Below are 12,942 nucleotides of genomic sequence, written 5' to 3'. Positions count from 1 at the left end.
CAAATGAACACATCTTCATTAAATGGCTTCTGTGTGCTGGGTGCTTCAGGGGATTAACTCCTCAACTCCTCATGAGCTTTTCAGGAAGGTGATGCCCTCCATGGGCCAGGGCCCGTGATATCTGAGCTCTTGTATTTACCTTTGCTTTATTATTTCCTTTAGAAAGATTTTGGTATTAAATGGCTCTGCATTGAAATCTCTTTTTTTTTTTTTTTTTTGAGACAGAGTTTCGTTCTTGTCACCCAGGCTGGAGTGCAGTGGTGCAATCTCAGCTCACTGCAACCTCCACCTCCCAGGTTCAAACAATTATCCTGCCTCAGCCTCCCGATTAGCTGGGACTACAGGCACATATCACCATATGCAGCTAATTTTTGTATTTTTGGTAGAGATGGGGTTTCACCATGTTGGCCAGGCTGGTCTCAAACTCCTGACCTCAAGTGATCCACCCGCCTCAGCCTCCCAAAGTGCTGGGATTACAGGAGTGAGCCACTGCGCCCAGCCTGAAATCTCATCTTGACCACTTATTGGAAGCATGATCTTGGTACTTGATCTAATGTTTCTGAGTCTTGTGTTTCTCTGGAAACCTCATGGAATTGTTGTGAAAAATAAATTGCTTATTAATTCTAGCATTCATCTCATACAGCAAAATTTTGGGCCCATTTACTGATTTCAGGATCAGAAGTCAGATGGCTTAGACTCCACTCGTATCCCTCCCTGCCGTTTACCTAACAATCCCTCTAAGCCTCAACTTTTTCGTTGGTGGAATGGGAATAAAAATAATATCCAGCCAATAAAAGTATGTGGTTTAAATAAAATAATATACCAACTGGATTTAGAAGAGAAAAAATGTTATATTTTATTATTGTTCTTTTTTTAGAGGTGGGATCTCACTATGTTGCTCAGGCTGTATTTGAACTTCTGGGCTTAAGTGATCCTTCCACCTCAGCATGTGTGCCCACTTACCTGGGACTACAAGCATGCACCACCACACCTGACTTAGTTTTTATGATTTAGTTCACTGAGATGGATATTTTTAAGTGCATGTTACAGTCTAAAATAAGCTTTCAGAGATTCTAATGGTTTCTCTTTTCATTAAGCTATTTTCATGTTTCATAGCTGCAAGAGATTTTGAGTTTCTTTCAGTAACAAGTTTGCTTTCTTCCCAGTACCCACCACAGTGGTTTTGATCCATGATCTAAGATCCCCAGATGTTATTGCACTGGTTTCTTGTTTTTGTTTCTCTGAGTTGATGGAACGATCATAGGCAGAATCCAGATGATGGAAAAGATGTGTTTGAATTAAAAAGAAAGAGTATAGTATGAAAGAGTATGGTGTGAGTGAAGGCTCCGAGAGGAACAGGCTACTGGGGTGTGGATAATCTGATTGCAAAGAAGCCTACAGAAGCTGCATTGCAAAGGAAGAGGATCATCAGGGAGGGAGGTGGCAGGCCTACAGTCCCACAAGTGGAGCCATATTCTGAATGAGAAAGGGCATTAGACATATTTTAATTCAAGCCAGTGAATCCATCCTCTAAACTCCAGACAACTCCAGCAGCTTTGGGATCATGAACTATCTACTGGCTTTAACATCAACAGACTTGAATTTGCCTCTGCGTTACTTTGCCCTGGTCACCTGCACGAACCACAGCCCTCAGAGGCTCACTTGCTCTCTTTCTAAGATGTGGAGGATAATACTGATTGCTTAGATTTGCAGGGAGGCTTGATGAAATAATGTTTGTGGAAGTGCCACCATTGCGGAGGAAGAGCTTTCATGAGGTTGAGACTCTGATTGAACATGTTCCTTATAAGCTAGCTCCTTCTGTTTTCAGATTTTCTAACACTGGGTAGGTGGGAGTTTCATTAAATGCAGGAGAAAACGGGAAATCACAGTAGATTCTGAGAAGATGCACAGCTTGATCCACAGCTTTTGCCTTTGAGGACAAAATTGGGGGTGGGGCCAGGGAAGATGTTGCAAATAGAGGTCGTTGCTGCAGTCCTATGGTTAGGGCATGCATGTATAAATACACACAATACAATCTCTGTGTGATGCCCTGACATTTTTTATGTGTCAATATGGAAGGAGCACAAGACACGCCTTATAATATTTACTCCAAGATGTAGGTGCTATTATCCCCATTTCACAGCTGAAGATAATGGGTGAGTGGAGTAGCTTGTTCAATAGCATATATCTTGTATGATATTAGATGCTCAAGGCCCTCTTTGAGTGTAAGCTTATACTTGTTCATGAAAAATATAGGAAAGCATCTATGCCTTTACTGCTGTTCAGAATTATCGGTTGTGATCTTAAGGCCTTTTGGAACAAAGCTTGGTAAAAATTAAGGAAATGGCATTGCCTCCTCCCACCAGATGTTTTCGTCCAGGCATCCTTTTCTTACCACACTCTGTAGATCTACTCTAAACACCTGCCTAAATCAGAGGCCTATGCTCATTTCCTCTAAGTGCTCTCCACATCCCACCACCTCTTTTTTTTTTTCTTTTTGAGATGGAGTCTCATTCTGTCACCCAGGCTGGAGTGCAGTGGTACGATCTCAGCTCACTGTAACCTCTGCCACCTGAGTTCAAGTGATTCTCTTGCCTCAGTCTCCTGAGTAGCTGGGATTACAGGCACAGCCACCACGCCCAACTAAGTTTTGTATTTTTTGCAGAAATGGGGTTTCACCATGTTAACCAGGCTGGTCTCAAACTCCTGACCTCAGGTGATCCACCCACCTCACTCTCTCTCCCAAAGTGCTGGGATTACAGAGGTGAGCCACCAAGCCTGCCCTCCCACCACCTCTTATCCATACCCACCAGCTTCTCCCCTCCTTCATGGAAATTTCCATATTGAAACCTATCTGACAGAGTATGGCTATCATGCTCTGTAGGACACCCCAGCAATCTTCTGAGTATCAATTACTCCCTGCCCAGTTCTTCATTGTTCCTCTATAGCCCGCATCACTTGCATTTGCTGCTTTAGTTGCTCACACATACCCTTGGGTTGTGGACTTCTGGAGGGCTAAAGTGTCATTTTATTGACATAACGGTATGTTGCATAGCGTTCCTCGATAGGGAGTCAGGCAACCAGAGTTCCTCTTAGAGCTCAGACATGAGCTTGAGGGAACTGTGCAGATTCAGCTAAGTTCTGAGGGCTTACTTGCCTTCCCTTTAAAATGTGTGGTTTGGCCTAGATTTTCCTACACATCCTCAGAATAATCAATAATATGATGTGGATATTTCTTTTCTTTCCTTTAAAAAAAATTTTGAAACAGGGTCTCACTCTGTAGCCCAGGCTGGAGTGTAGTGGCATGATCATGGCTCATTGTAGCCTCAACCTCCTGGGCTCAAGCTATCTTCTTAGCCTCCTGAGTAGCTGGGACCACAGGCACAGGCCAACACACCTGGCTAATTAATTAATTATTATTATTATTATTTGAGACAGGGGTTTCACTTTGTTGCTCAGGCTGGTCTTGAACTCCTGGGCCTCAAGTGATCTCCACCTTGGCTTCTCAAAGTGCTGGGATTGCAGGTGTGAGCCACTGTGCTCAGGTAGGATGTGGATAGTTCCATTCTGTACATGCAAGCCTTAAATAATTTTGTAAACCCCGAAGGTCAGCCAAGGGTTTCCAGGTATTGTTGCTTGGCTGATGGGAAGGTGATGAAAATAAGAAAAAAATGCATCATCATCATTTAAGCTATCATGATTGTCTTCCTACAAGTCTGCTTCATTACAGTGCAGAAAGACTTGCCATTGTTTTAGCGCCATTATCTTCTCTACCTGCCAAAATACTCCTCACACCTGAAGGTCACTTTTACAAACATCCCATCTTTTCTGGAAGCAACCCTAGTGCCTCTCTTTGCCACTCCCCAGCATGGTTTGTTCCTGCCTTCCGGTAATTATTGGTGGTCATATAGATGCATCTATTGCCTTCTAACTAGACATACAGGTAGGGATTGTTGTCTTGTAACTCCCCTAGTGCTTTTGACTTAATCAGCAGTCAATAAAAAATCAACTGATGAATGGATGATGTGATTATTTAAATTTCTCAGGTCATGGGTGTTGTTGGGTCTCCTCTTGCTCCTTTTCCATTCCTGTCTTCTCCATACTGCTGCAATACCTTTTATCAAAGAAGGATGATTTTCAAGAGATGGGAATAATGGAAGGAATTGTAAAAAGAAAGTCAGTTTATTTTCTACTGGTAGTTTACTTGGGAGGTGTGTGGATGTGATTTGATAAGGCCCTGAGATCATGGAATGCTGTGCGGACTTGAATTGGTATGCCTCTTTTAGCACTTAAAATCTAAGAGTGTCAGACTAATGGCAGTGTGGGTTCCTGGATCGGATTTAGGAACAGAAAAAAAGGATGTTAGTGGAGAAACTGGTGAAATCTAAATAAAGAACCACTGCTAATGTCTTAGTTTTGACAAATGTACCATGGTTACGCAACGTTTTACCTTTAGGGGAAACTGGGTGAAGGGTCCATGGGAATGTTATGTTATCTTTGCAACTATTCTATAAATCTAAAATTATTCCAAAGGACAAAGTTTATTTTTAAACAAGTGGGTGGGCCAGAGTGAAAATTTGAATTTGGCTAGCAGACTCTTGCTGTGTGAATATTCTTACATCTCATTATATCCTAACAATTTGTAGAATAGGTTGAAAAAGAGAACGACAGGGAAGTTTAACAATGCTCCTGTAAAACATTCATGAAAAGGCAGCAAAAAAGAATAAAGGCGAAACAAACAAAAAAATGAGACTGTGGGTAGTTGCTGGTGGGGGAGGCATATTGTTAAAGGTGGGAAGTCAAGTGGCTGTTCTAGAGGTGGGTCAGTGCAGGGACCTGGGCTCAAAATCAGGACACTGGCTACTTGTTTTAGCTCCAAGGACTTGAGCATATCCCTGTGCCTGCATTTTCTCATCTTTGAAATGATCTGAGACTCACAAATAAAGATCCATAAAATAAAATAATTCCTTACAAAAATCAAGTTTTCCTGTTCTCCAAAATTTTGTCATTTTTGCTCAAGAACAAAAAAGTTCCTCACTCGTGGGCTGGTTATGGTCAAAAACCTCACAACAGCAAGTCCGATTCTGCATGAGCATTTTCACTTTGCACTTGGCAACTTTCAGCTTCCTCTTAGAAGAATGTTCATGCCAATGCTAAAGCCATTTGACTTCTAAATATAGTGTAACAGATGTTAATAGGAACCGTATTATTTTCTGTTACACAAAGAGTCTTTCTTTAAAAGCCAGACACCAGTCCAGTTCTGGTTAGGCTCAACCATCTCAATCATGGTAAATGAGACAAGTTTTATTCCTTTGTCAAGTATTGAAGATTTTGGCATCTTACACCAGATTTTCTTAACTTGACCCATGAACAAGTATCCATGGCTAGATGCTAGAGAGATTTGTCAGGGCCAGGCACGGTGGCTCATATTTATAATCCTAGCACTTTGGAGGCCAAGTTGGGAGGGTCACTTGAGTTCAGGCGTTCAAGACTAGTTCAGGTAAAATAGCAAGACCCTGTCTGTATGATAACTTTTTAATAATTTGCCAGGCATGGTGGCACACACTTGTAGTCCCAGCTACTCAGGAGGCTGAGGCAGGAGGATTGCTTGAGTCCAGGAGTTGGAGGACGCATTGATATAGTAGTTGGAGGATGCATTGATATGTCAGCCTGGTTGACAGATGAAGCCCCTATCTCTTGAAAAAAAAAAAAAGAGTTGAATGTGACATTTCATACATATATCCTTTTTTCCCCCTCTATGGAGTGGTTTCATTCTTCAAAGGGTCCAAAACCCAAAAGTGGCAAGAAACACTTTCAGACACACCATTCCACAGCAAAAAGCCTAAACTGTACTTGTTATAATTAGGTACAGGCTCAGTAATCTTAATGTCTAACACTAAAAAGAAATACCCAGATACTGGCTGCCTGGTTGATTTTACTTTCTGACCCCACAGCACTTAGCAACTCAGTAGGGGGCACCTCAATGCACATTTGCCTGTAACTACTGCTTTCTCATAGCTGTGATATCATCTTCCTTTCCTGAAAAGGTGGATTTTCACTTGAGGTGCCTTTGTTCATCAAACCTTATCAATTTAAATGATCTCTCAAGAATACCAAAGTGACTCTGGCTCTTCATGCCCTTCCAGTCCTTTAAAGACTGGCCATGTTTATTTATAACACAGGCTGTGACCGGTGAGAATGTGGACTTGTAACCCATTTGAATGAGAATTCCTTATGGAACAAAAGATCTTCTGGCTGGCAGAGCATGAGGTGTCCCAGGTGCAATTTAAATGTGCGATCCTGGTGTGACTTGAATATAAGCAGCACACAAGGTCCTTCTGTTGATTTCAATGTCTCCCTTAAAGAGGCTTACACATGAAATTTCTTGGGCCATTCCTCAAGAGAAAGGTGCCCTACAAATGAAGCTGAGAATATAAATTTCACTTGGTTTTGGATGAATGGACTCAATTATAAGGCTAAAAATGATTCCCTATTTCAGCCCCTTTGGATACTCCGCCCTTCGTCATTTCTAAAATTATTGTGATCTTAACTTTTGGATAATACTTTAGGTTCTCCAGCAATTTAAATGCCCTTTGAAAATGAACCAAAATCTAAGACTAATGTACCTTATAATGTGGTCCTCTCGACGAGGAATAGAAGAATGTTAATAGACACTACCAAGAGATATTGTAGGGGTGCCCAGACACTTTCCCCCCCATTTTCCAGTAGGTATATGATCAAATATAATACTAAAAGACTAAATGCTTGTGGCTCTTTTATATATATTTAAAACACACAGTAAGAACATAAGAACATCTCAAATCATTTAGAAGGTAAAAGGGGGTTATCAACCAAAATCTTTGGAAATTTCATAAAATTTAAGTATCTGCAAACAGTCCAACCAAAAAAAAGAAAAAAATCCCAACATTTGGCTATGGAGGGCACTTCACATGTGAACCAAATGGTGTTATAACATTTTCCTTCAACTAGTCACTAAACCCAATTAGAAAGAATACAAGAGCAATATCGGAGACATCCTCAAATACCACGTACTTGATTAGAACATTCTGTTAGAAGTGCTCAGCTACCGCGGGCTTTCCTTTACATTGCATACATTACTTTACATTTCTACAGTGCAATGTTGAAATAGCCTCCAAATTTTGCAAAGTAGATTGATGTCCATTCTACAAAAATATTAACTTACAGTACATAACACTGAATAATTTTAATCTGTACATTTTTTTCCTTCCATAATAGTTGACACGCGTCAGTTTGTACAAGTTAGAAAAAAACATCTGGTTGTTTACATCTGGATTAATAGTCAACAGAGGCAACCAGAAGTGGTGGGGAGGGTGTAGCTTGAGAAAGTATAAATACAGTGTTAATATTAACTGTGGTTAACAATATTCAGCTTTTAACAAAGTGATACAAAATAAATCATTTTAGTTTTTTGACTGAAAAGATCTAGCTGAGAATGTTCTGCCAAACAGCCGACCAACTGATGCAAAAGGTTAAGGCTGACTTGACTTAGCAACCTGCAGCACAACCGAAAACACTGGTGCAGTTCAGAGCTCTTCAAATGCATAGCTTCAGTGTTACATGCACATTAATTATATTCCTTCAATTAGTTAATCCTCTAGACAGTTTTCTTTTTGTTTTGCATGCACATCTCATTCCATTTTCATTAAGGGCATCTCTTCCTTGATCAATCATGTGCTTTGCGTTACAATTTGTTTTTGTGATTTTTTTTTGTATGTTTTGTTTGTTAAGCTGTCAATACCTCCAACACTTGAAAAATGAAATATAGATGCATTTTACTCACAGAAGAGAATCATAGCTATATGGACAATGCAAAATGAAATGAAACAAGTGTCAGAAACAGTTTATAAAAATGGCACATTTATTGCTACAGAACGGTCATGTACATGACTTCATCGAATAACTACAGATGGGAAACAGGTAATGGCCTTGACCAAGCTGGGTTTGTTTTTGTCTTGAAGGAACTCCAGCATACAACCTGTTTGGACACTTCTACAAATCAGAAATACACCAAAAACATGAAAAAATCGAGGCACTCAGCCACACATTGAAAACAAGGTGTAACTGTTTATCTTTTTTTTTAAACGTTTTCCCTTTTTTTCTTTTTTTTAACAATTTTTTTTAAGTTTTTAATGCTGCAGCTATGTGTACAGTCGCAAAAAATTTCCCCGCTGCGACCTACAACTAAAAAAACAAAAACAAAAACAAAACAAAAAACAAACAAAAAAGCTACCCATACAGTTTCGTCTCGGTAACACATGGTAAAATAACATCTTTTAAATAGTAAAATAAAGTAACAAACTTTTACTCATAATGATTCCAAAAATCTACAAAGAAGAAATATTCAGAATCTGACAATTTTTTTTGTAATATTCATGGTATAAAAGGATTGCTCCTGCGAAAAATAAGCCAAATATATTTTTTATTTTTAAATTTAGTTTTTTTTTTCCTACTAGGGTGTACTACAGTCTATTTTATAGCAAAAGAGCACTAGACAAACAAAGCTTTATAACAAAAAGCCAGGCACTGATACATGGTAAATCTCTGCTTTTTTTTTTTCTTATCTTCACTTAATTGCATCACAAGTAACAAGAATGAAAAAGGCCACAGTTCATATATTTTCACCATTACATATGTCTATAATACTTGAAATGAGTATGGCAAAACCAGCACTGCACAAAGATGAGTCCACTTCAAGTCCCATGAGAAAGAGCATGTCTCTAAAGAAAAATAAACAAAACCAAAGCAAAATAAAAAGAGAGGCCTAAAGGCCTTGGTGCCCCATTGTGTTGGAATTCATCATATTCCATCTTGACTTTTTTTGCTTCCAGTCAGCCAGCAGACTAAATTTTTGTGCTTGTTTATGCTGAAATTGTTTCATTCCTGACTCAAGTTCACTTTTGGACACAGATCATATTCTGCCTGTTGGATGCAAAAGATGAAAATCCTCTTAACTCCAAGTCTTGGTTCGACTCCCTCCCCACTCCCCAACCCCTCATCAAAATCAAGATCACAAATAAAAAAAAAAAAAATTCAGAAATAGGAAAAAGTGAAAAACAAAAAAGGAATCGGAAGACTGAATCAGAACCAGCTGCACCACTGGGTGGACTGACAGTTGTATAAACATTAGTGTTCCTTGCAGCTACACAGAAGACAAATGGTAAAAAATTTCTAGATGAACAGATCCCTATTCTGCATATTCATAAATTACTTGAATGTGGAGGTGGATCAACTGTTCCAAGTTGCTTTTAAGTCCGAGTTTCTGAAAGAGATCCCCAGCCTAAGTGTCATCATATAGATAGTGTAGTATGGACCCTTATGAAATTTTTGTATAGTACTTGAATCTTAACTGTCTTCCGCTGAATTTCATTTGAAAATCCAGTGCAGGATACCAATATCTTACCTGGGTTTGATAATTACAAAACAACAACAATAAAAAACACACTAAAAAGGCCACATTCCCTTTTTTCTTTTTTAATGGGGATACAACCCAATTAATATGAATAGATGCAGACTACGTTTCTCCACCAAGCAAAACCTAGCGAGCAGCTTTCGGTGGCCGTTAGAATTTTTACTTATTTCTAAAGGGAATTCAACAATAGAGGTATTGCATTACTGAGTAATGAATACATCAAAGCTGGTGAACAATAAATTGCAGCTTTTACTCTGAGTGAGAACAAAATATAAAGCACCAATTTAAAAAATAACCAAATGACTACAATTAACTTTTTTGCTTTGTTTACAGATTTGAAAAACTTTAATTCAGCTCTATTAAGCACCTTTATGATAACATGTATCAAAAGTGCCATTCTTAAAATGTACATCAATGCAGGGAGTGTTTCCAGTTCCCTAAAGAGTAAACACCATATTTTCTTCTGTACACTTATCCTGAATGTGATCAGAGTATACCTGCTTCCTATATAATATTGTTCCTAGGGATACCCGCCTTGGTAGACTATACAAAATGAGTGCAGAATGTACCACTAAAAGGAAATCTTTAACATACGGAGGGAACAAGTACACATGGTTTTCATTATTCAGGGAGGAGGGGAGAGTATACATTATTGTCTTCCATGCCCTTCTCTGAGCCTCTTTGTTCATACATGTCACAGGAAAGCCCCAAAATAACTTTTCATGAAGTTTGATTTCTGCTATTCTCCTAAGGTTTTAATCCACCTCCACATTTTAGGAACTTATCAACAAATCAAAGTTATTTTAGTTTTATCGCTACTGAACATATTTACAGTTTTTCAACACACACACAGCTAATCAAAATGTTTATGGGTTTGTAAAAGATGACCACGTGGTAACTATCTTATTTGTTCTTACATTTTCAGAAATGAACATAAAATTCTGATTCTTGTAGCTCACTATTTCATTTAAATGAGACTTCTTTTTAAACCACACAGCTTAAAAAAAAAAAAAAAAACTGATACAATGTATTAAAACACATAATAACAAGTCTACATGTAAAAATATAACTTTTACATACACAATTTCAAAATAATGATACGTTTGCCATTTGTTGCATAAAATTTACAAATGTATTTCATTACTATATTACTGGCAAAACAGGAGAACAGATGGAACATTTAGACCATTTCAATGGATTTATGGCATTTACTCAGTGCTGATAGGTGGAAAAACTACTTGAACAGGGATTTTTTTTTTCTTAATACATGCCAAGATTGTGTGGCTGTAAAAATAGAAACGAGTTAGAGACAAAAGGATGCTGACAAATACTTAACTAGGAGCACTATTTGTTTACTGCACTATACACCAAAGTCAATCATTATAAAGATTCACGATGGAAGTTGGTTCAATTGTGCCCAGACGTCAAAGCTAGCTATCTGATGAGTCGCTGTGCCATAGCTTGATCTATGTTTCTATCAAATATGGTAAGTATAAACTTCATTCATACTGGCCAGAGAAATACTGCACTACCCCTCCTCAAAAAAGTGCAACTTAATGCTTTAGGACTCATAAGGCTTGTTATAATGCTGCATGATGATTGAATATTGGCATTTTTCAGACGAAGGAGGAGGCAGTTAAGTCATCTACATTTTAGTAAACCCATTTTGAAAAAAAAAATCAAGAAAGCAACAAAATCAATCAGCTCTGTCACACTACTTGCAATTTTCTCATTTGACGGATTTTGAACTTTGTTTTTTTTGTTTTTGTTTTTTTCCAAAAATCTGACCATGTATTCAGAAACGCCTCACTGCACACTACTTCGGCTACACAGGTAGGTAACACTTTAATCATTTTGTTAAATCACAGCCACTTTGATTATGTTATGTTTCCGATGATATAAACATTGGAAGGCACAGTGGTAACATTGTAGCATTCTAACCTTGTACCTCTGAAAATCCCAGAATAGGGTCACAAATGCAACATTACAATTCAGACAAACTCTTTTTGCCATATCTTGGTAATGCTGCTTGTAATATCTACACATGATGTGACTTTTAAGTCTTGTGTTCCCAAAAGACTGGAGAAACAACTTTCTACTTATTTATGAATGAGAAGCAACATCAGGGTCAGCATTTCATCCTGCACTACCCCTCTGGAAGCAGAGTTGGCACTACAGGTTATGATAACAAACCAGGGAAAGGGACAGAAATAAGACCAAAAAAAAAAAAAAAATCCGTATTTACAGTAAAATCTTTCTTTTAAAAAAGTTAATCAGTACTATTTTTTTACAGGAGAAAAAAGTCTGAAACAAATGAACAAAAGCTTACCATAGTCACTAAATTTTTAATATATATTTATATATATATTTATATATATATTTGTCATAGGTCTATAAGATCCATCTGTTCCTCCTACCCTAAGGAATGGCTAATGTCATCACTTCGTTGTCATCAGGACGTTTGCTGGTTTTGTTACTAGGGCAGCCGAGCTTCCCCTAATTCAATATCCAGTAATTATAAACACTAGCTGACTTGAATACCAACAAAAACGTTCATGTAGTTTTCTTCAGAAGTACACTTTTTCATTATTGCAAGTTTACAATTTTTTTTTAAATTAAATATTTTTTTTCAGACTTACAAATTAATTATATTTTTTTTTTTTCCAAAAGAAGTTTAGGCACAAATGCATTGTTCCACAGTGTGGAAAGATTGCCGTTCAGTCTCTGGGCTGTGTCTCAGCCTGTACATACTGCTTTGCACATTCTGAATGATATGTTAAAGAAAGTCGTCCCTCAAGTTGCACTTTTTTCTTTCTTTTTTTTGTTTTTCTGTTTTTTGATAATTGGGAATGCTGAAACCTCTTGCGTCTGCGATTCATAACTACTCAGACTTGTCTTATATTACAAAAAAGGGGGTTAAGGAGAAGTGTTTATGTGGGTTTAAGATAATACAGCTGTTAAGGAAGTGGTCTCTTGTTTTAATGAAGCAATGTGGCAACTTGGACCTGAGAAAGGAAAAAAGAGAGAAAAAATTCATTAATATAGTTGTAACAGAGGAAGGGTTTTTTTTTTGTTGTTGTTGTTATTTTATTTTTTAAATTCTTTTTCCATGAAAGAAAGTATCGTCAATTTGGGTAAAATTCACTTTTATGGCTGATACGCTGCTGAGAGTTACGAATGATCGATTTCAGAAACGGCTGAAAACAAACTTGCCCTTTTACATCTGTCCCATGTGATTTGATGCATCTCCCATTCCAGGGTGCGGGCCGGCCAAGGAGAGTGGGGGAGGCTCTGAGGACACCTTCTCTTCCTCCCTTCTTTTCAGACAGGCGGCTTTTGGATTCAGATTCCTTTCTGTGGAGGATTAAAGCACAGGACCTTTGTTTAATGCTGAGGCTTCTGGCAGAGGGCAGCAACGCACTCTTCTTGCACGTCTGACCTTTTTCTCAGTGTTTATATTACAGAACAAAAGGAACAGTTACTAAGTACTG

At 38.1% G+C, this 12,942-nt stretch overlaps 1 protein-coding gene across 39 annotated transcripts in view; it reads right to left on the bottom strand.

The window, feature by feature from the left end:
- Nucleotides 1-7,877: 7,877 nt before the first annotated feature.
- Nucleotides 7,878-12,942, bottom strand: part of TCF4 (transcription factor 4) — a 368,346-nt gene continuing 363,281 nt past the window's right edge. For all 39 annotated transcript variants that reach the window (XM_064379108.1, XM_064379115.1, XM_064379120.1 and 36 more), the window contains 2 exons: nt 12,665-12,805; nt 7,878-12,456 (listed from right to left, as the gene is read on the bottom strand). In XM_064379108.1, the coding sequence (XP_064235178.1) occupies nt 12,669-12,805 (137 nt within the window). In that variant the 3' untranslated portion in view covers nt 7,878-12,456; nt 12,665-12,668. The remainder of the gene's footprint in view (nt 12,457-12,664; nt 12,806-12,942) is intronic.

Source organism: Aotus nancymaae, unplaced genomic scaffold (genome assembly GCF_030222135.1).
Source record: "Aotus nancymaae isolate 86718 unplaced genomic scaffold, 86718_ANA_hifiasm-v0.15.2.pri h1tg000020l, whole genome shotgun sequence".
NCBI lineage: Eukaryota > Metazoa > Chordata > Mammalia > Primates > Aotidae > Aotus > Aotus nancymaae.
The sequence above is the reverse complement of the archived record's forward strand: the minus strand, read 5'-3'. Positions and strand labels throughout refer to the sequence as shown.